Genomic DNA, 23,181 nt, shown 5'->3' on the forward strand with positions numbered 1-23,181 from the left:
CCACCCGTCCTTCCTCTGCCGCGGTGGTGTTCGCTCCCCGCCGCGCCGTGCCGGGACGCGGTGGCCATGGCGCTCTGTGCCCAGGTGAGGAGACTCCTGCCGCCCCGGAAGGACCGAATGAGGCGAGGATGGTGACGGGAGCACCTGGGGCCTCTCTCGGGGTGGCTGCGGGAGGACGGTGGGGCTGGGTCCAGTCGCGGGAGGTCGGGTTTGGGAGTGACTGTGGGAGGGGGTGACACGGGGGGGTGATGGTGTGTATGGGGTGAGTGCGAGTGCTGAGAGGAGCGGACAGTGGGAGGGAGTCTGAGGGGTGTTTGCGACAGGGCTGGTAGCGGGGGGTTGAGAGAGTGATAGGGATGATGGATGTGGGGATGTCGGGGGGTGACGGGTAGGTGACGGTGTGGTGCTTATGGAGTGGGTGATGGTGTGGGAGTGTCTGGGACTGATGGGGGTAGATGACAGTGTGGTGTCTGGTGGGTGTTTGGGGCAGGGGTGACAGCGGTGGGGGAGGGGATGATGGGGGGTGTCTGGGGGATGACAGGGTGGGTGACAGTGTGGGGGATATGGGGTGTGTGTCTGGGGGTGTTGGAGCAGGGGTGGCAGGGTGACGCCTGGGGGCTGTGGGGCAGCGGGCTGTGTCTGCGGGTACTTGGGGTGCCGGGAGGGGCAGAGGGGGAGTGTCCCGGCGGGGCGGGGGGTGCCACACGCGTCCGGTGGGCGGGGCCTGTGGGGCGCTTCCGGTGCGGGGCGCGGACGGAGGCGGCGGGTGAGTGCGGCGCTGCCCTCCCCCCAACTCCATCCGGTACCGGGCTGTGGGGCCGGGCCGCGGGGGAGGCGGGGTCTACCGTGCGGTTCGCTCCTCCTCGGGCCAGGCCCCTCCCGCAGCCGGGGCCGGTAGCGGTGGGGCCTTGGCGGGGCTCCTGGGGAAGGGGTTCGTTACCGTGGCGCGGGGCCCGGCTCCAGCGACCCCCGGCTCGCCGCGGGGGGGTTCCGAGGGCTCCTTCGGCCGGCCGTGGGATGTAGCGCCCGGTGCTGCTGGAGGCCGGGCTCACCGCACCGGGTCCCTGCAGGGGTTGCTGCACTGAGGCGATTTCTTTCCTGATCAGCTTTAAGGCAGGTTTTCACAGTGTTTTGGGGCAGAAACCCGGATTTCTCCGAATAAGCTGCATCTCGGTAAACGCGGAGGGGGTTTAGTGAGCTCTGTCCACCTTTGGCCTGGGTTTAGTTCTAAAGTTAACTGGAAAGGTTTTTTGCCACGTTCTTCAGTGGGTGGAGGCAGGCTCTTGGTGACATCGCTGTGCGGACGGACGGGGTCTGGCTGCCACTGTAGCACACTGTTGATGTGAAAGGTTGCCACCAGCCACTTGTAATCCAAAGGGAAAATGTGTTTCTTTCCAGGCTCTGGAGGTCCAGCCCGAACTTTTCGTTCACATGGCAGCAGCGAACAACACCCCTCCGGGCTCTCTGGATCTCAACCAGCCAGGATTTGCAAAGGAGATCCTGGGAACGAAACTGGAGGTCAAATACCTCTGCTCTGATTGCAAGAATATATTGAGGCGGCCGTTCCAAGCACAGTGTGGCCATCGCTACTGCTCCTACTGCCTGAAAAAAATTATAAGGTAACTGTGCCTTTGGTCTGATGGCAAAATGCTTGGAAAGGTGTTTTCAAGCACAAAAGGAGATAAAAGTTTTCTTTTCAGGGCCTTTCAGTGAGAGAGCTGCGTTGGGGTGCAGCATCAGATCATCTTCGAGGGAATGTGTGATCTCTGACTTGTTCTGTTGTTCTGGAGGTGCTTCAGAGTTCCCTTTCCAGAATCCCATGGGTTGGTTTTGCTGTTCAGGTGCCTGTCCATGTGGATCCCCCTTCTGCTTCAGTCTCCATCACAGCCACTGAAGGAACTTGCTCTTAAAAGTCATCATGTGATAATTGTGCCAAAACATGACAAAACACAACCTGGCTTCTGGGAAAGTTTCCTGGTGCTCTGCCTCACTCCTGCCTTTGAATGAGGGAAGTTGAATCCATGGTTAATCAGGAAAAGAAAAAAAGCCAGAGTCAGAAATGGGAATCAGAAATATCCCTGAGCAAAGGCTCAACGTGATGTTTTCAGAACAGGAAAAAAGTTACCAGAAATCACTTTATTATTAAATCATAGATTGGTCTTTTCTTGTTGTGTTTGATGATTATTTTTCTGTCTGGTAGTGCTGGACCTCAGAAGTGTGCCAGCTGCATTCAGGAGGGGATCTTCGAAGAGGGAATTTCTATTTTGGAAACAAGCTCGGTAAGTAAAAATGCATTTTGAAAACTCAAGCAGCTTACTGATGGCACTGATACCATGTGCCATTTGTGTTTAAAACCCAAGATCATAGAACCCCTTCTTCCTAGGAAATGTTTGTTTCAGTAGTGAGAGTTCTGGTTAATGTGGTGCACTCCCCAGCTTCTGAAATCCAGGTCATGTTGCTGTGGTGATGGCCCACTTAAATGCTGTAATAACGATGTGTTTGCCATTAGCACACCTCTGAGGATGTGATGTGGCAACAGGATGGGCAACTGGTCTTGAGAAAGAGTTAGGAGACCAAACCAAAACTGCAGCCCCTGGTAATGCTTGTGGTTTGCTTGGGTTTTTTTTTTCTGTTTTAGGCTTTTCCAGACAACGCAGCTCGTCGGGAGGTGGAAAGTCTGCCTGCTGTCTGTATTAACAGTGGCTGCACTTGGAAGGGCACTATTAAAGAATACGAGGTAAAGACCAGAGCAAGGCCTGTGATGTCTGTGTCCTTCTTCTGTCCTCTGTGTCTGGGGAAGGCTCAGGTAGTTTTCCTGGACACTGATGGTGGTGGTGGGAGCTGTTAACTCCCTGGACTAAGCAATGAGCTGGAATGATTCTTGGCTGTGCTGGAGGTGTGTGCCCTGCTGAGCACACAGGCTGAACTGAAACTGTCAGATTTGCTTGGCACCAAGCATGGCCCTTCCCTGATGGTATCCACTATCTCCAGCTCCTTCCTGCTATAAAAGACAAGCAAACTGTCAAGCAGCTGTGCTGTGCCATGAGGTGGTTGTGAAGTTTGCTGTGTTATGTGAACCCAAGACCTACTTCAGACCCATAAGCTTGGGGAAAGGAGCCTGGCCATGACCTTGCTTCCAGCCAGCTGCCCCATAGCTGCCAGGGCTGTGGAACTGGCTGTTAGTCACTAACTGGGCACCTGTCACTCTGAGCTGCTCTGGGCCATGATCCTGCTGAACAGGGTGTTTTTTTGACTCTTGCTCTTCTCAAGTAGCCCACCAGCTTTTCAATCCAGGCCTTAATTGTGGCTGGGGGTGTTTGGTCGTTAGCATGTATACAGCTAAATGGTGCCTTGTGAGAAGTGTCTTTGGGCTGAGGATGGCAGTGGATGCTGTGTTCCCTGTGCTTTCCAGGAGTTCACCTCTGCTGTGGCAATTTGTGGAGTTAAAATGCACTGGCAGTTAGTTGTGAATGAATATATACTTTGGTGCTCCTTAAGGGACAGTTTTGTCATTCCTCTTGGGGTGGAAGAACCACCATGTGCAGGGCCTGAAATAAGAGGAATAAATTTTATTTCCCTCTGACACTTGCCGTAGGTAAAGACTGTAGCCCTGTGGTTCATGGAGCTTTGAGATGCCTGTCTAGAACCTTGGTCTAGGCTAACATTTGGATTCTCTTTGCAGTGCCACTGCAGGGTGGCTGGAAGCTGTGGATCCTGCCTGGCTTGCTGAGCCCATTAGCAGAGATGTTTTTGTACCACTGCTTTCCTGTCCTACTCTCTAGAACTTTCTGCTTCTTTATGCTGAAAGTTAAGTCTAAAAGGTGAGGGGATGTAGGGTGCTGAATGGTTGTCCTGCTGTGAGGCCCTCAGACCTGGAAGTGGTTCATGATGTGGAGGGATGACTGAATAAATGTCAAGTTAAAGCTTCACTTCAACGCAGCACTGAGAGTCTGGGAGTTGCCTTTCAGGGTACAGTGTGTTTTAATGAGGTTCCAGGTTGGAGCTGTGCTGTTGTGGCCTGCAGATTGTTTGACCCAGGCTTGCTTTCTGCAGCGGTGACTAGAAGTCTGATGCCCACTGCAGGATTCAAAATGGTGATTGTAGTAAGAAAGCTCAGCTCCATTAACTAAATCAAATCCTGCTTGTCAGCAGCTTCCATTGCTGGTGGTTGTGGTGTGACTGGTGAGCAATTCTGAGCTGCTTCTTCTGGGTTTAGAAAAAGTCTTAAAGAGTTCTTGCAGAGTTCAGCAGTAACCATCAGCTGTCAAAGGTGCTTCTGTATGATCTTGCAAGTGTTTGAATGCAGGCTTGAGTCAGCAGAACTTCACTAGAAGTTCAAAAGGGCAATGAGCTGTCCTGGGATAAGTCCTGATTGAGTGAGCCCAGAGGAGGCCACGGAGCTGCTGCGAGGGCTGGAGCAGCTCTGCTCTGGAGCCAGGCTGAGAGAGCTGGGCTGGGGCAGCCTGGACAAGAGAAGGCTCCTGAAGGGGAGACCTGAGAGCAGCTCCAGTGCCTAAAGGGGCTGCAGGAAACCTGGAGAGGGGCTTGGGACAAGGGCCTGTAGGGACAGGCCAAGGGGAATGGCTTGAACCTGCGCGAGGGGAGACTGAGCTGAGCTCTTAGGCAGAAGCTGTTCCCCGTGAGGCTGCTGAGGCGCTGGCACAGGGTGCCCAGAGAAGCTGTGGCTGCCCCATCCCTGGCAGTGTTCAAGGCCAGTTTGGGCACAGGGGCTTGGAGCAAGCTGCTCTAGTGGAAGGAGTCCCTGCCTGTGGCAGGGGTTGGAGCTGAAGGAGCTTTAAGGTCCCTTCTAAACCAAACCAGTCTGGGATTCTGTGAAGTCTCTCTTGCTGGTGCGCAGATAGACTCCACAACTAGTTAAAGATGTAAAGTAGGTATGCTTTTATTCAGCGCTGAGGTGCATGGGGATAGCTCCTCCAAAGCATGCAGGTATGCGTGATGCTCCAGAATCTTTTGTCGAAATACTGAAGAGTGTCTGGGTCAAGGGCCTCTTTTTAAACTCTCCACCTGATTTTCAAAGGTCCTGTTTAGTGCTTTGCTAAACCAGAGCAGAGGTGGGCTCCGGAGTGCCTGGGCTGCGGGTCTGCAGCACTGATTGTGGCTGTCACAGGTTTTGTTAGTCTCAGGGCAGTTCTGTGTGACGGAAGGGGAATGGAGATTCTGAGCAACACTGGCCAGTTCATGTGGGGCTGAGCCTCTTACACACTCACACCTCCCTGTTCAGTCTGACAGGGGAAGGTTATTTCGTGCCCTCATGGGAAAAGCTGGTTCTTTCCTGGAAACTGGTGGGAGGAGGCAGCCGCTGGCTCATGTCCTCTCTCCTCCCAGCCAGCTGCTTGCCAGGGAGCTGTGGCATCTAATCAGGCCGGGCAGCCCTGGTATGTGTACCTGAGGAGGGCGGATGAAAGGAGATGTCAGAACATCTGTGTTAGTGCAGGGGGTAGCCTCAAACCCAGCCTCGTGGTCAGGCTCCTTTGGTGCTGAGTTTGCCTCCGGCGGTAGCCAGCAGTGTGTGTAAAGTCCTGCCCCAGCTCTGCTCTGGAAAGTCCCTCAGTGCTGCCGCTATTTCCGACAGGACATGGAAAGTCCCTGAGAGCAGATTCATTGTTTGCTAATTTAAACCGCTGTGTTCATGCCGAGGGAGGTTTGCTCAGCTGCTGTATCCACTTACACTGCAGGAGGCTGTCACTTCTGCTTTGCTGAGCCCATCGGGGCACGAACAAGAAAGAAAATGTTCTGCAGCTTCAAAACTTAATAAAGCTGATTTCAGTTTTGCTGCTGTTAAGGCAGGCCAGAGTTCAGGTCTCAAAGGGACATACAGAGCAGAGCGCACAATCTGCTTGGGCATGACTTGCATTTCTGCTTGAAGCTGTGTGGAGCATAGGAAATATTTCAATGCTGAGCACATGTCTGGGGTTATAAGTGCATTTTTTCACATTGTAACTATTATGTGGCATTTGGATAACCCAGCCTGTGGTGAGGCTGGGGGGTTCCTTCTAACCAGTAACCTCTCTGTATGTGTGGGTTTCCCGATGAGTCTGCCTGAATCTACAGAGAGCAAAGCAGGCTGTGGGCAGGAGCCTCTCGATTCAGGTGGAAAGTGCAAACTAAAACTGGCCCCTTACAGCAGGAGGAAAGTCCAAGAGAACCTGTCCTGTGGTGTCCAGGGAGACGTTTCCCAGCTCTGGCCTGTTTCTTTTCTTGCCTTCCAGTACCTCCAGTTGCCCACATCTCTGCTTTATCAACCTTGCTCTGGCCTATCAATGCATCTTCAGTTCTCTTGTGTCTTTTATCCAAGTTTCTTCTACCACTGGCTCCCTTTCTTCGTCTTATCCCCCCTCCCCTCCCTGTACCCTGTCCCCCAGGACTGGGATGGGAGAAGGGGGCTGCAGGGGGTGTTCAGCCTTGGCAATTCCATTTGTTACCCAGGATGGAGGTTTTAACTATGCCTTGCTCATCTCAGGTGATACAGAATCATTTGAGACAGGAGGTGGAATTGTCTAAGTTTTGGAAGGAGAACTAAGTTTTGAGCTTAATCCTGACAGCAGTATTTAAAAGGAAGTTTGAGGTATCGGGGTTCTCAGGAAACAGATTTGCTCAGCAAATGAGGACAGGGCCTGTCACCTGTGGTGATAACCTATCCTGGTCCAGCTGGAGGGCATATGTTCTCCTTGGAGTTTGTTGTCACCTTGATTTTGAAGAGCTCACTTCAGTTAAAGGTTGTGAAAGGTGCAAAACGTCAGAAGATGTTACTCCAAAGCATGTCGTGTCAGAGAGGATGCTTGCAGCCCTTTCAGGGCTATATGGCTTCCTGAGACCAGGAGGACAGGGTAAGTGCGCAGTGCCTTCTACCCAGTGTTCCTACTGGGAGATGCTGGAGAAGCCTTCATGTGGAGAAACTGTTCCTGTTCAGAAATGCTGCTGGGGCTCGTGAGTTTCGTGGTCTTCACTGTTTCATGCTGCATCCCAACAGACTTTGGTGGTGATTTTCAACTTAGGCTGAAAGCTTCATCTTCAGACCTCTGCACATTGCTTAGAACACAGCTGCTGCTGGTCTTTGAAGCTGCTTCACCTGGCTCCTGTTGCCTCCAAGGTGTACTTCTGAGCAGTTTATAGCAGTGTTGTCTGCACGAGATATGGCATTTTAAGCACTGTGGCAAGCACACATAATGGTGCTGGTGCAGGGTGACAACCCTTCTTTTTAAAATTCCAGTACAGCATTTACAGTTTGTTTCTGAAGGTTTTGGCTGCAGGTCATGGCATGTGCTGGGGGTGGTTTGCAGCCAGCCCCAGCCTCACCAGCAGTTTACCCCAAGATCAGGTGGCTTCCCTGTGGGGGAATCCCTGACTTGTACATGCAGGTGACCAGAAGCACCTCCTGCTTTGACAGAAGGGATCTGACACCTTTCCTTTCCAGAGCTGGAACTGGGCTCCACAGACAGACCCCAGCCTCCTCACAGTCACCAGAGCAGTTTCTGTATCTGGCTACCCAGACATGAGGCAGTTTCCCATCCAAGCCTGTAGTGGGAGCTGAGCAATGGGGAATGCCAGCCTGTGGGGGAGCTGGAAAGCCCTGGCTGAAAAGGATCTGCCCTTGGCTTGTAAAACCGGCTCAGCCTTGTGGTGGCCCAGCAAGTGAGCACTTTGGGCATCTGCTCTTTGAAGAGCGAAAGGCTGTCAGGAACTTTAAGGTGGGAGCTGTGTGTCCCTTCTGGGCTCTGATGAAACCCCTCAGTCTGAGCACAGCTTGGGGGGGGATGTGGGGCAGCACCCCAGGGGGATGCTCCTTGGGCTCCACATGTTTGGCAGGAACCAAAGCTGTGATCAGACACACCCACACCACCAGGGGCCTTGGACAGCCTGGAGAAAGGGGTTTGAAACTACAAGTTCGACTTTACATGGAAGGCACATGTCCCAGTTGTAGTATTTATCTCAGCTTCCCTTCTCTGGGTGCCAGCGGTGTTCTCAGCCTCACGCTGTGACAGGTCTGTTCACAGCCTGCCTCCTGTGCGGCCTGCGAGGCAAAGGAGACCACCTTTGGTGCCTCTGCTCCCGGAGCTCCACCACCTCATCCAATGTGCAGGTCAGGTAGACCACCAAGAGGCTCCATCCCAAGACTGTCCCTTGTGATCTGAGCAATGGAGATGAAGCTTTGTGTGCTGGTGGAAGAGAGGGGCATCCCTCCAGGGGAGCTGTTCTGGGACCTGGTTGGCTCAGGCCATGCTCTCTGTGTGCCTGGTGTGTCTCCTGCAGCGTGAGCTGTCAAATCGCCATGGCAGGTGAATCCATTGCTGTGACCATGCCGGTGCCTGGCTCTGTCACTGTGAAGGGAGGCCTGGGGTCTCCTCCCTGGTGGCAGGTTGTTCTTGAGCAGTGGCCTCATTAGATGTGAGCATCACATCTTGGGCACTTTTCATGCGACTATGACTGCAGCTGTTATCTGTAGCCTAGAAGACCTGCAGTGTTAATCCCTCATCAGACGTTCCCAGTTGCTGTAAACCTCCCTTAGGTATCAGCCCATGGAGACTTGGGGTAGTCCCAACGCTGTAATGTTTCATTTCCTTGGCAAGTGGATTTAGTGTTCTGGGTTTGCAGAGCACATGGAGGTGGGAGCACAGCGGTGTGCGGGCTCCTGCTGGCCATGGGGCTTCGTCAGGCTCAGGCTTATCTAAAATGCTCTGGGGTCTTGCCTCACACCCAGGGAAGAGCAGAGCCTGGTTTAGGAAATGGTAGAAAACCTGCTGCTGCTTTCAAATGCTTCTTGCTCCTTCAGCCTTTTTCAAAACCTGCTCTTGCTTTCAGATATTTTCAGTGTGTGAAGTGCTGCCTTTGTGTCCCTCTGCCAAGAAATCCCAGATCAAATGTGTCTAATCAGATCTAAGAGCTGATGAATGATGATGCTGAAAACAAAAGTTCCTGTACTGATTCTGGAGAGAGGCGTGAGGGAAGCTGCTGGGAACCACAACATCCCTGCTGCCAGTCCGTGTCCTCGAGCTGTGATGCTGTGGCATTGGACAGCAGAGGAAAGGTGGTGTTGGTTTCCTGTGTCATCACTGACATGCACAGAACCGCAAACTGCTTTGGGTTGGAAGGGACCTTAAAGCTCATCCAGTTCCAACCCCCTGCCATGGTCTGAAGCCACAAGCAGTTACTGATGGGATCTTCATCTTTGTTTTTGTCACTTCCTTTGAGGTTTAGTTATTTGTGATGCCAAGTGAACATGCTTGGACCTCTGTGACCAGCGTGTCCCAGCTCAGGGAGCAGTTTGTGCTGAGTATCAGCTGATGTGGCAGTCTCTGAATGCTCCTGTTCCGAGATGGCACTGTCAATTATAGACAGGGTTCCTTCTTCCCAGCCTTGTGTTGCTGGGCTCCATGAAGCAGCACAAGGAGCATGTGTGTGGTCACCATAAGAAGCATGTGTGTGGTAGCTAAGCCCATGTGTGGGGAAAGCTTTGGGCAAGCCTTAGCCAGCCTTAGGATACCCCTGAAGAGGAAGAGTCACAGCACGGATGGGCATGGTGACTTGAGAGGAACAGGACATCCCAGAGTACCTGCGCTGTGTGGCACATTCTGTCTCGGGGCTCAGAGCCCCTGGGGACCTGGCAGAGGGGCACAAAGCAGTTCGTACTTCTTGTCTCAAGGGATTTATGTCCCCTTGAAACTGAGGCACTGGAGGACTTTGTCAGGGTCTCTCCACCGTTCTATGAGCTCACCCTTTATCTTGGAGCCAGGATAAGATGCCAAAGGAGCCTTGTGCTGGACAAGGCAGTGCTGGGGTTGGAGAGTGCCAAAGCCCTGGCAGTGCTCTGGTGCACTCGGTGTCACCTCAGCTGCCTTTCCTTTGCTCTCCTGTTAGTTTTCCTTCCCTTTTCATTGCTCCCCTCATGCTGCCTCAACTGTGCTCATGGCCACTGTTGCCATGCTCGGAGAGTACTAATGGCCTATGTTTCAAAGATCAGCTTGCTTGAGTGATTGCAGAGGAGGCCACGGAGCTGCTGCGAGGGCTGGAGCAGCTCTGCTCTGGAGCCAGGATGAGAGAGCTGGGCCGGGGCAGCCTGGACAAGAGAAGGCTCCTGAAGGGGAGACCTGAGAGCAGCTCCAGTGCCTAAAGGGGCTGCAGGAAAGCTGGAGAGGGGCTTGGGACAAGGGCCTGTAGGCACAGGCCAAGGGGAATGGCTTGAACCTGACAGAACAGGGGAGACTGAGATGAGCTCTTAGGCAGAAGCTCTTCCCTGGGAGGGTGCTGAGGCGCTGGCACAGGGTGCCCAGAGAAGCTTGTTTGTGTTTAAGGGACCTTAAAGCTCATCCAGCTCCACCTCCTACCACAGGCAGGGACCCCTTCCACTGGAGCAGCTGCTCCAAGCCCCTGTGTCCAACCTGACCTTGAACACTGCCAGGGATGGGGCAGCCACAGCTCCTCTGGGCACCCTGTGCCAGCGCCTTTTGCCCTTGTCCAAAGCCCCTTCTGCAGGTTTGTTGTCAGCCCCTTTACAGCAATTGTCTGAATGTCAGAGGCTGGTCCCTGCTGCAGGAGCTCACAGATGTGTGCTTGTGAAAGGTATAAACGTGAAGATTGCCCCATTCCTGGGGGAGTGCAGCAGATCAGGCTTGAATGCCAGCCCCTGCTCTGGCTTCTGGGTGCGGTGGATTTCTTCCTGTGGCGATACCATCACGTCTGGTCATATGCCCGTATCGAGGGGGGAGGAACAGGGGATTCCAGAAGAGCCTGAAAGTGTTTATACAGGAATGTTTGTTAGAGGTTTGGCTCTGTGCAGGTTCATGCCAATGCTTCTGAGTGCCTTAAACACTTCCCATACAGACCAGTTGCACTTTCAGCTTAGCTGTGTGGGGCTGGTTCCTTTCTGCTGCAGGCTGGGCAAGCTTCACAGCCCTGCCTACATCTTGGGCAATGGCGCTGGGGTGCAGATAACTGCTGGAGGTGGCGAGCGTGGAGAACGGGGGTAGTTTCATGCCTGGCACATTGGCACAGGAGAAGCTGAGTTTAAATACTTCTGTTTTAAATAGTTGTCTTTGCAGCGAAGTTTCCTCCTTCAGCCACAGTGTCTGTTCTGCTGCCAGGGTCTGTGGGTCCTGGGGAAGATGCTATCTGGTGTTTCTAGAACATGAGAGCAGTGGGTGGGGAGAAGAAAGGGCTCGGCCCCTTGGAATGAGTGGGAGGAAGGAAGGTGCTCTGCCTCCTCCTGCTCCACAGGCAGGGTCTGTACAGGCAGCACTGCCCACCCAAACGAAACCACCCAAGTCACTGTGGGGACAGGGCAGTGAGGCCTTGAGTCTGGCCACTCATGTGAAGTATAAAAAGGAGAGAGTAAGAAGCCAGAGCTGACCACTGATGGGTTTCACTTTCCAGTTTCTGATGTGGTAACTATTTAAGTCTGTGCATGTTTCCCCCCACGCCTCCAAGACAGTGACTTGTTTTAATAAAGAATAAATGTGACTACATTTCCAAAGCGTCTGGCTTTGGATGACTGCTGTATGAATGCTTCTGGGGGGTTGTGGATGGGTTTCTGGGGGTTGTGGTTGTTCCCCCCCCACCGTTACTACCATGGCAGGGTACTTCATTGCACTTATCTTTTAACCTGAATATTGAACTGCATGTTCATGGCATTTGCAGTGCCTTGTACCAGCTGGATTTTGTGCAAAGAGGTTTGAGCAGTGTGGGAATGACGCAGAAAGCAGAGGCACGTTCTGGCATTCCCAATTTAGCTGCTGTCACTGGCACTGGTGTCTGCTGAGGACAGAGTCATATTGCCCCTCTCACTTTGTGCAGCTCCTCTGGCTCTGTGTGTGTGCTCTTGCCTGTGTGCAGGGACTAGTGAATGAAATAGGTTTGCTATTTCTGGTAAAAAGATGGTTTTCTGATGTGAATGTGAAGATGCTGCCAGAGAGCTCAGGCCAGTGAGTGATGACCAGGCTCTGGGTCATAGCTCCACTGTCTGATAACCATCACAGGGGATCAGTTATACAAATGATCTTGCTGAGATAGAGGCTTACTTCACTTAACCTGCCCAAACTTAGATGTTCCTGGCAGAGCTATAAATGGAGCTTCCTGTTGATTATCTTGTTCATCAAAGCAGTAATTTGATATGAAATAATTATAGCAGCTTTAAACTGTGGCTGAGGTTACAGAGCACCTGAAATCTGGTAGCCTGGAGATCACACAGATGAGTCAGCATCTGCATCACCAGCATGGCCAAGGCTGGAGTGGAGGTTGCTGGAGCACAGTGCTCTTCTGTAATGATGTACAGAACTCTTGCTGTTGAATTGTTGGGTTCATCACACAACCTCACTGGAGCTCTTCCTTAGAGGACAATTTCCTGTCACTTCTCCTACAGGCTCATGATGAAGTCTGCCCTGAATTCCCGCTGACTTGCGAAGGCTGTGGGAAGAAGATCCCGAGGGAGAAGGTAACCCCTGCCTGCTGGTGACCTGGGTGCTGTGGTGGGGTTTGGAGCCCTGAGGGGCTGTCACTGGTGTTCTCAGAGCCGGGAGGGAAACTGGGACCATTAATTAGGATGGGGTGTATGAAACAAGTAGTGGCTATTAGTGCAGGTGTGACCTTTGTGTAAGGCTCGGAATGCTGGTTGGGTGTGAGAACGTGACCCGTGGCATGTGTTAGTGCTGCCAGCGTCACCCCTCTTGGAGCAGTGTGTTTGCTATGTGTGGGTGCAGAGCCTCCATGGCTCTGTCACCCACAGGTGATACAGAATTATGCAATTATGGAAAGGGAGCTCATCTCCAGCTAAGTGAATGAATTTCTAATGAATGGTGTCATGGAATCTGTGCTGCTGGCTCCTGGGCAAGGCTCAAACCAGGGAAACTAAGGGTTTGGGAACCACCTTCAAAGAGCACATTCATGTGAAACTCTCCTGCCTTCCATGGGCAAAGGTTCTGAGTAGTGCTGTTGTCAAAGGCCTTGCTAGGAGGGCAGGGGGGACAGAAGCGTTATAAAGATGAGCAAAGAATTCTAAATGGGGAGGTAATGAAGGGCTTTGTGTTGGGGTCTGTGGATACAGATCTGCTCTGCAGGCTGGAGCTGGAGCCCAACAGAGACTAACTGGGCTTGTAGGATTCCTGTAGGACTCCAGTGGGTGATCTATCCTGTGTGTAAATATCAACTCCCTCTTCTATCCCTCTCCAAACTTCAGTTGATTATCTGCAGTGTTGTAACCTGACTCATTAAGCAAGCCAGATGGATCTAGAAGCCTTTAAGTGGTTTAAAAATAGTTTGAATCGACATCTGTTGTAGCAGATGTAGGTGTTAAATGTGAAATATGGTGGTTGTTCAGAACAGACCATCTATACGGAGATGAGAGGTGTACCAGACCCAAGCTGATGATGTGCCAGTGCTTGTTAGCATTAATCATGCGCTGTTTGGGAACCCAAAGGAGTCCTCTTGGCAACTGGGGCGTTCTTCTCCAGCACTTCTCTGTAGCAGTACTCACTGTTGGCCTTGGCTCTTTCAGAGAGGGCCTTTGGACAAGGGCCTGTAGGGACAGGCCAAGGGGAATGGCTTTAACCTGCCCAAGGGGAGACTGAGATGAGCTCTTAGGCAGAAGCTCTTCCCTGTGAGGCTGCTGAGGCACTGGCACAGGGTGCCCAGAGAAGCTGTGGCTGCCCCATCCCTGGCAGTGTTCAAGGCCAGGTTGGACACAGGGGCTTGGAGCAAGCTGCTCCAGTGGAAGGGGTCCCTGCCTGTGGCAGGGGGTGGGACTTTAAGGTCACTTCCAACATGAACCAGTCTGGGATTCTCTGATTATTGACAGCAGTGGTCAGGCAAGGTGAGGTGTGGTGTTGTTGGCACCCTGCTAGGGAATGCTGAACCCAGAGAGCCTCTGCCCTTGCACAGCTGGACCTGCAGTAAGTGCTGTAAGTGCTCAGGCAGGACCAGTGGGAAGCTTTTTGTTCTCAGATGTGTAATGTTCAGTTGGAAGCTGTGGCATGTCCCAACAAGGGTTACATGAGGTCTACAAAATCTAATGGCTGTCTTCTTCACAGAGTCGTTCTTAATCCTCCCCTTCTCTGTCCTCAGTGAAGCTTGTTTGGCATCCATAACATGTACCTGTGCTGGTTGCTTTTTCTTCCTTGCATATGGAGATGAGAAGTGAGACATCAAGAGAAAGAAAACTTCCTTCCAGGTGTCAGCACTAGATTTATATTACAGTGAAAGTTATATCTGATGGCAGACAGTGTCCATATGTAACCGTGCACTTGGACAGTGAGTGATTAGCGATGGCCTGGGTGTTCTTGTGATACCCTCAGTTTCCTACACACCAGCAAGATGGAGAGGGAGCTACTGGGGACACAGAAGATCTAACATTGCCTTCCTTGCTCTCTAGTTTCGGGACCATGTGAAGAGTTGTGGCAGATCTAAAGTGCCTTGCAGATTTGAGGTTGTTGGATGCACTGAGGTGGTAAGAGCTCATGTGTTGATGTTCATCTTGGGGCTTGTTTTCAGTTCTAGTGTTAGTACCCTGCAAACTGCTGTTGTCCAAACTATTGCAGATGCTTGCATTAAGCTTTTTGAACAAAGTGGTGTTTCAAACCCTTTGCAAATGGAGCTTAACATCACCTGCTGTCCAGAGTTGACGTAACCAGAGAATGAGCTCATTGTGGAAGCAAACCTCTTTTGAGGAACCCTCCAAGTACTTTGATGCTCTGGGGTTTGTGCTGCTTTTAGCTCTAAGCACAGCACTGGGTCCAGGCCAGTATTTCTCCATGTGACTTAGTTTTCCAGCTCCTATTGGTAATGTTCATACAAATCCCTTCTCCAGGGGATTGCATGAGTCTTTGTCCTGCGATGCTGTTCAGTACATCTGATAGAGCCCTTCTGGAGAGTACCAGAAGAAAGCAGAGCAGAGCAGTGTGTACAGCTAAGGAAATGTCAAACATCCCCTTTGTATCTGAGCTGCAGCATCTGTAAAACTAAACAAAACCCCATCCCCAAACCAGTTTTCTTAACTATCTTTCTTTGGTTTTTACCCTTTATAATTAAAATCTTAAATTGTGACCTTGAGAGCAGGAATTTGTTGTGTGGATGGTGACAGTGTAGGGTGAGCTTGCTGAATGGGGGATGTATTTCTCTTCATGTAGGTGGAAAAAGAAGAGCTTCTCGAACATGAAAGGAAGTGCTTGGCAGAGCATCTCTACATGCTGCTGAGTTTTGTGCTCAGCCTCAAGGCTGGGGCTGGAGACCTGAAGCCTCTTCTTGCCCTTTCCTCATCACAAAGTGCCCCAGTGCTGGCAGAAAACTCAGAGTCGGAGGTCTCCAGGTCCCTGGAGCTCCTGGGAAGATGTGAGACCCTTGAGAGGAAAACCATGACCTTTGAGAACATTGTCTGTGTGCTCAACCGGGAGGTGGAAAGAGTGTCTCTGACAGCCGAAGCCTACAACAGGCAGCATCAGCTGGACCAGAAGAAGATCGAGACGCTGAGTAACAAGGTGTGTAAGCACTGGCTTGGGCTTCCCAGCACCTGGAGTAGAGGCTTTTTCTGTTTCCTTCCCATGTTATTAGCAAAGCTTCACCAGCCCTGAAACTCCACATATCTCAAGGGCGGGCTAAAATATCATCAGTGCCTGTGCCCAACCCTCAAAAGGTTCCTGGAAAAGACAGGGATTGAACTGACAGGCATAAAGTGTTCAGATCTCTGCTAGTAATCGAGTTGTGCAGATGCTGAGACGTTGCTCCTGGATGAGGTTTTCCAATGAGAGCCAGAGCATCCCAACTTTTCACTGGATCTCTCTGGATCTATGAGGCTGCTTCTAGACCTTCCTAAAGGAGTGCAGTCATTAGTGCTGCACTGCAGTGTTGTGGCAGGCACCGTCTGGAGCTGTTAGGAAGCTGACCCCAGCAGTATGCTCCAGCACAGGCCCTGTTGAGCACTGCAGGCTGGGAGTTGTGCATTTCGCAGTGTACCTGTGCTCTCAGCAAGGGAGCTGCCAGCACTGGTGTGATCCTGTTAGCCAGGGGTGATTGACCCTCTGGAGAGCTTGTGGGCTGGGTGGAGGTTCTTCTCAGTTTAGCTTTGCCACAGTGCTGAGCTGTTGTTCCCCCCGAGCACTTCTTGGCTGCTCAGGTAACAGAGCTCTCGCTGGGAAATTTTACCACTTGCCGTGGAAAAGTTTTGAGCTCAAGCACTGAGTTGTATCAGTGACCAGTGGATCTTCTCTGGAGTGACAGAATTCAAGAGGGAGCTTCAGGGAACCAGCTTCTGATGCCAGGTTTATCCCTTCTGTGACCACTGTCGGTTCTGAGATACAGCTCACACTGAAGAGTCACCCTGAAGGGGATCATAGAATCCCAGCCTCATTTGTGTTGGAAGGGACCTTAAAGCTCACCCAGTTCCAACCCCTGCCACAGGCAGGGACACCTTCCACTGGAGCAGCTTGCTCCAAGCCCCTGTGTCCAACCTGGCCTTGAACACTGCCAGGGACGGGGCAGCCACAGCTTCTCTGGGCACCCTGTGCCAGCGCCTCAGCACCCTCACAGGGAAGAGCTTCTGCCTAAGAGCTCATCTCAGTCTCCCCTTGGGCAGGTTAAAGCCATTCCCCTTGGCCTATCCCTATGTTCCTTGTCCAAAGCCTCTCTCCAGTGATGGATGCTGGTGGCTGCTGGCTTCCTTGGGTCTCACAGTGGTACATTTTTCTAACCAGGCTGCACTCTGTATCCCACTGAGCAGGTCCGGCAGCTGGAAAGGAGCATTGGGCTCAAAGATCTGGCCATGGCCGAGATGGAGGAGAAAATCCGCAACATGGAAGCTTCCACCTACGATGGTGTTTTCATCTGGAAGATAACAGAGTTTGCCCGGAAGCGCCAGGAGGCCATCACAGGCTGCTCTCCTGCCATCTTCTCTCCAGGTTATTGCCTTTTGTGTCTCAGCTGGGTGTGGGATTTGTGGTGATGTCCTTGAAAAGGGAGATGCTGCCCCTTCAGATGTTCTTCTGTTCTCTTCCCCTTTCCCCATGGACCCTGAGCAGCTCTATTTTAGCAGTGGGCAAAGTAAAGCTGGTGGTGAAACGGTGCTCTGTTTGATTGCAGAAAACCCTTTTGATTTCTCATAATGCAGATTGCAACCCTCGTAGGTCTGGAACAGCTATCATAACCCTTCAGTAACATTCAGAGACCATAAAACCAGCAATAAAATGGTTATGTAAGGGAAGAAATGTCTATTAGAGCTCCTGCAATACATTGTAGATTCTAAAACATGGTGGTGCAAGAGACAATGTCTACATTGTCTCAGCCCATCCATACCCAGGAAGTGCTTAAATACCTGTTGGAGGAAGGGGCTGTCCTCACAGAGCTGCCCCAGCCCCACTGTTCTTCCTGTTCCTAAAGAAGGACCTGGTGGACAGTGAGCCTCTTTGCTGGGGAAAGAACTTCCCTAGCTGGTGGCTGTGAGATGAAAGCGTCTCTTCAAACAGTTCTTACTTGGTGGAAGCCCATCTTGCAACAGAATGGTCGAAGAGGGGAGCTGGGGTTTGCCTGAGCAGGAGTTACTGGGATTGAAGTGTGCTGGAGAGCTTTTTGAACCTGCCAGAGCTGTGTGCATGTGTGGAGCAGGTACCTTGTTCCCAGTGCTGTTGTTGTGGCTGTGCCACAGGATGAAAGCAGCTGAATTGGGTTAGAACTACTCTGAAGTCTGTGTTCCGGATGGAGGCTGCTCAGAGGCCTTTTCCTCTTGAAAAACTGAAAGAAGAAGGGATTCCCCTTGTTGACGGGAGCTACGGTGCTGCTGACATCGTGCAGACTTCAGTCAGCAGCAGCCTGGAAACCCCCACAGGAAGGGCACTGTTTCCTTTTCCCAAATCTGCTTCAAATCTGGTTTGTGTGACTGAAAGGACTTTGACTCTTGCAGCCTGCCCATGTCCCACACTGTGCTCCATTGCTGCTTGGCCTGAGCATCTACAGTGACTGTGGGTTGGAGGGAGGTGCTGGATGGAGCTGACTCTGCTCCTCTGGCCACGGGCATCCCACACTGTGCCCAGCTCCAGGCTCCACACAAGCCGATGCCATCTGCACCCCTGCCGTTGGGAGGGATTTCTAGGTTGGAGAAACACGTCAGCAGGATGTGTCAGAGCCCAAGGGAGGGAAAGGGCTGAAACCTCTGACTGCAGGAGGCTTTGTTTATCGAGACACATGCCCTGAGTGACCAGTTCCTCCCAGAGCTGCAGCTCAGGGTTGCTGGTGCCTCCTGCAGTGTGCTGTGTGTGGGCCAGGCTCCGGGATACTCTGGCAGCAGGAGCAGGACTCAGGGCTTTTGTAAACTGTTCCATCAAAGCAAAAGCTCCTTCCTGAGCCACCAGAAGTGCTTCACGGTGCTGGCTGGTCTCTGCAATCTCCTGATGAATGTCTTGTATGTGGGGGGGTGGGGGGGTGGGAGGTGAAGGTGCCCAATGCCAGGACTGGCTCTGGAAAAGGCAGCACTTTATCTTGCAAGTGCAAAGTCCAAGGCCCTGTTCCCTGCAGCAGCCAGTTGTGGTGTTCAGAGCAGAGATCTCAATGCTGCTGCTTTAGCTGGGGAGATGGGGCTGAGAAAAAAGTTTCTTGTGGAGGTGGGGTTTTATCTTGGAAAGGGAAGTAACTCGACTGGTGCTGTTCAGTCTGGAGGAAGTCAGCTGAGGGGAGAGAGACTGAGGCTGTGAATGGGACAAACCAGGGAAATTAGTGTGTTTGGTTTGCATTTAAACGTCCAGGTGAAGAAATAGTGAATGAAATCAGTGTCACAACTTCCTTAGCAGAGTTACTGCTCACTCACGCTGTGAGCTCACCACCATTACCACAGGATTTTGCAGAGGGCAGAATCACAAGTTCAAAAAGGCAAATGCACAGGGAAAAGGCTCCTTGGGGGCCTGAACAGGGACAGCCCAAAGGGTAGCTCCAGCTGGAAACTGCCTGCTGCCAGCTGTCCAGTGCCACTGGCAGCTTGCTGGGCTCTTGCTTTGATTATGATGCTCTTTACCTTTGCTGGGGCTGGTGGGAAGCAGGATGCCTGGCTCACTGCTCGGAGCTGGTGGTGTGCAGGGTGCTCAGTGTTCTGCCTGGTTCCATGTCTGGGTGCACCCACCCCTGTGGGAGCATCCTCCCTGCAGTTCCTTGCCTGGCTTTGTGCTCACAGGTTTACAGGAGTGCTGAGGAGCCCCAGGGGTGGTGGAGATGCTCTGCTTGGACTAGCAGAGGGTGGCATTGCCCTGAGAGCCCTTGGGTTGTGAGGAAGGATGAGTGGGGAGTGCTGGGGGGAGGTGGTGGCAAAGCCCCATCCCCAGCTCCTCACCCAGTGGCAGTCACAGGATCTGCTGCTGCTCCTCTGTCTGCCCATGGCAGTGCACTGAGCCCTGCCGCCAATGAGCTCAGCTCTGGCCCATGCCTGAAGTGAGCTGAGCCCCAGGCCTGAGGCTCAGCCCTGTGTGGGGACAGATACCCTGCCAAGGGGTGTTTCTGTGGCCCCACACAGGTCTGGTGTCAAACATGGGCATTCCCAGGTGAGATCCAGAGCTCGTGCCTGTGCCGTGCAGAGCAGCCAGGATCCAACAGGATACCAAAGCTCATGTCCCTGAGCCCCTGCTCCCACCAGAGGCAGCCAGCTTTGACAGTCTCAGACTGATTTGGGCTGGAAGGGACCTTAAAGGTCCTCCAACTCCAACCCCTGCCACGGGGAGGGACACCTTCCACTGGAGCAGCTGCTCCAAGCCCCTGTGTTCAACCTGGCCTTGAACGCTGCCAGGAATGGGGCAGCCACAGGTTACAAGGAGGGTGCAGCGAGCACTGAGGATGCTCTGCACCCAGTCAGGGGGTTTTACTTCTGCTCATCAGCATTGTTGTCGTGAGCTGCAGCTCCTTCAGCAGTCCTGAGCAGCACAAAGTGGGTCTGGGAGGGTCCATTGGGAATCACTCAGCTCCTGGGCACTGCTCCAGCTCCAGGCTCTGCCCAGGGTGCTTGTGCCTCCAGGAGCAGGAGGGGAGATGCCAGGGGTGCAGGAGCTCTGCTCTGTGCTGCAGTGTCTCAGGCACTGCCTGACCCTGGGCTGTCCTCAGGCCAGTCTAAGATAGCATCTAACTGTTGTACCTGGTGGCTTTCCAGACCACCTCCGTGCTTCAGGTGCTTTAAGACCTGGACCAGGTTTCTTCCAGGACCCAATGTTAAGAGTCCTCAGAGTCCAGAGAAACATGCTGGTGCCGGCCTGGCTGCCTTTGACCCTTCCTGTGTCTGCTTTGCCTTTGACAGCTTTCTACACAAGCAAGTATGGCTACAAGATGTGTCTGCGCATTTACCTGAACGGGGACGGCACCGGGCGTGGGACCCACTTGTCCCTGTTCTTTGTGGTGATGAAAGGACCGAACGACGCACTGCTCCGGTGGCCCTTCAACCAGAAGGTAGGTCTGGGACAGAGCCTGCCGTGCCCAGCAGTGTGTGTCTCTAGGTTTGCGCCCACTCAAGCTTCTAGGTGCCACTGCTGTGGCCTGCTTGGCAAGCAGGAGGAGGAAGGACTGATGTGCTGGCTGCCCAGGGGATTCCCCAGTAGTGCTGAAAGCACTGAGTGTGCCACAGGGCAGAGGCTGAGGCAGGGGAGCAGCAGCGTGGCTGAAGGCAAATGGAGCCTCTGCAGGAGTTGAGGGTGAGGGAAGGGGAATGGCCCCATTGCTCAGGGCGCAGCTGATGCTCATCCCCTGTCAGAAGCTCACGTCGTAGGTCTGGGAGTTGCAGGTTTGTGAAACACTTCAAGGCTGAGCCCATGAGGTTCTGATGCAGGCAGAGGAGACGCCTCCTGTCACTGCGAGACATCAACACAGACTTGACAGAACACCCACGTGAGGTGTTGGTGCTGGGAGTTAGCCCCATGCCAGCTGGGTGCAGGTTCTCAGGTCAGGGGGACAGCTCTGTGCTGCCACCAGAAGTTTCCAGTGACGGGGCAGGATGTGGGGAGGGTTCTGCAGAATGTCACTGAGCTGGCTTTCCCCCTGGCCCTGCCCTCAGGCATTTCTCGGGGCTGTAGGCATGTGCTGGTGCTTGCACATCTCACAGGCTTCCAGTGACCGGTCACTGGGTTTCCATGTGCCTCTTGTTCATGCGCTCTCATGTGTTTCCACCTTCTCCACAGGTAACGCTGATGCTCCTGGACCAGAACAACCGGGAGCACATCATTGATGCCTTCCGACCCGACGTGACATCCTCGTCCTTCCAGCGACCAGTCACAGAAATGAACATTGCCAGTGGCTGCCCCCTCTTCTGCCCTGTCTCCGTGATGGAAGCCAAGAATTCCTACGTGCGGGATGATGCCATCTTTATTAAAGCCATCGTTGATCTCACGGGCCTCTAACCCTCACCTCCAGGAGCAGTGACCACAGAGCCAGCCCCGTGTGGGCCATCCCCCTCTTGTGCTGCACTTCAGGCAGGTCTCGGAGAAAGGAGAGGGGGCAACACGTGGAAGGGGCAAAGCCCTTCCCAGAAAGGAACCTTCACTCTGGGTGGGAATGAGGTGTCTGATGGGAATTCTCTTCCCTGGTGTGGCAAGACCTTCATGAGAAGAGGTTTGGGTGGACGTTCACGGTTGCTGGGGTACAAGAAGGGACTGCAGGGACTTGGGGATGTGGGAACCAGCACAACTCTTGCTCTGCCCCCTTAGTGCACACCTGCAGTGCTCTGTAGTAAAAGAAGTGTTTGCCCTGGCTCCACCTGGTGTGGGGGCTCGGCGCAGCAGCCCACAGCCATCAATGTGTGCCTGGGAGCTTCGTGCACAGCAGGGCCGGGAGCTGCGCGGCCGGCTCGGGGCAAGCTGGGCCAGAGAGGTGAGGATCCCACCGCTGTTGTGGTGCTGCTCCGCACTGTGTGGGAGCAGAACCCCGAGTGTGGCTCTTGTCGTGTGCTTGGTGGCTGGTTTAGCAGCACAGAGTCAGACTGCTTTGGGTCAGAGGGACCTTAAAGCTCCTCCAGTTGTGCTGTGGCCATGAGTGGCTCTGGCGAGCCAGTACCCAGGCTGGGCTCCAGGCTTTGCTGCCTTCTCTTCCTGCACCGCGGCCAGTGTCTGAACATGCCCCAGGGGATGGTTTGTTGGTCAGAGGAGACGGGTGCTTGCAGTGATGGTGCAGGAGGCCCCTCAGCACCTGTGCTGCTCTGGGCAGGAGGGTGGGCAGTGGGGCAGGAATCGGTCACACTCCTTCACAGTTCATGTGGATCAAGCTTTGAGCCCTGCTTTGAAGTCTCCACGTGGATCTTAACCCGGGCATGCAGGGCTGGGACAGACTCTGCTGCTCCAGCAGCAGGAGGGCGGCAGGAGCCAGCGAGGAGGGACCTGCCTGGTACGGCTGCTGTCATTCTGCTGTAGTTGCAGGCAGGGCCCTGATTGTTTCTTCCCGGAGGCAGATGGTCAATAACTGTGTCCAGCTCACAGGCAGCTGCCTGCACCCTGCTCTGGTGTGAGGGGACCCATCCTTTGTGCACCCCCCCCAGCCTATCCCTTGGGGCAGACCCAGCTGCATGTTGCTGCTCTCACCCTGTTGCCCTGGGAGGAAACAAAAGCCAAATAAATCCCAGAACCCCCACACATACTTCCAACAGATCAGGCCTGAAGGCAGCCGCCAGCCTGGAAATGGGGAAGAAAGCCATTTCTGGACATTCAGCTGTTGGGAATTGAGTGTATTTTATGGGTGGGAAGAGGCTTGGTGGGAGTTGATGCAGCTTTGCTCTTGGAGTGCTGGACACCCATTGCCACCAGCCAAGCAGTGCTGAGGGGCCCTGTTGAGACACCAGTGCAGGGCAGGGGGGAGGTTTCAGGGTCGGTCCCCCCCATCCCAGCATGTGTCTGGAGAACGTGTGGAAGAGCCCAAGCTTGGGGTGCAGCTCAGGCTGGTCCCTCCCAGCTGGGCCCTGCCTCAGGAGCTGTTACCTGTGGTGCTGGGGCTGCAGCGTGGCCTGAGCTGTGTGCAGGGGCTGGGGCTGGCATAGGGTGGGTCAGGGAGCCCCAGCGCATCTGGGCAGCAGGAGCAAGGTTGTGTTCCTTGAGGATGGAAACTGGTCAGAACCACCAATAAAGCTGTTTGAAGAGCATCAGTGTTGGCTGGTTCCTGGGCCACTGGCTCTCTAGCAGTGCAGGGGCAGGAGCACCTTGGAGGGGGGAGGGATCCTTCCCCGGGGTGGGTTTAGCCCTG

At 53.4% G+C, this 23,181-nt stretch overlaps 1 protein-coding gene across 2 annotated transcripts; it reads left to right on the forward strand.

Moving 5' to 3' along the window:
* TRAF2 (TNF receptor associated factor 2) lies at positions 1–23,072 on the forward strand. Of its 2 annotated transcripts, none has more exons than XM_005141835.4 (10): positions 1–84; positions 1,399–1,619; positions 2,201–2,279; positions 2,639–2,737; positions 12,374–12,445; positions 14,378–14,452; positions 15,132–15,479; positions 16,718–16,895; positions 20,261–20,409; positions 21,135–23,072. In XM_005141835.4, the coding sequence occupies exons 1-10, from the start codon at positions 67–69 to the stop codon at positions 21,351–21,353; spliced, it is 1,458 nt and encodes a 485-aa protein (XP_005141892.2). In that variant the 5' UTR covers positions 1–66; the 3' UTR covers positions 21,354–23,072. The 2 variants fall into 2 exon arrangements, with proteins under 2 accessions (XP_005141892.2, XP_030898428.1); XM_031042568.2 differs by lacking the exon at positions 1–84 and adding an exon at positions 751–766.
* Positions 23,073–23,181: the final 109 nt, after the last annotated feature.

Source organism: Melopsittacus undulatus, chromosome 11 (assembly GCF_012275295.1).
Source record: "Melopsittacus undulatus isolate bMelUnd1 chromosome 11, bMelUnd1.mat.Z, whole genome shotgun sequence".
Lineage (NCBI taxonomy): Eukaryota > Metazoa > Chordata > Aves > Psittaciformes > Psittaculidae > Melopsittacus > Melopsittacus undulatus.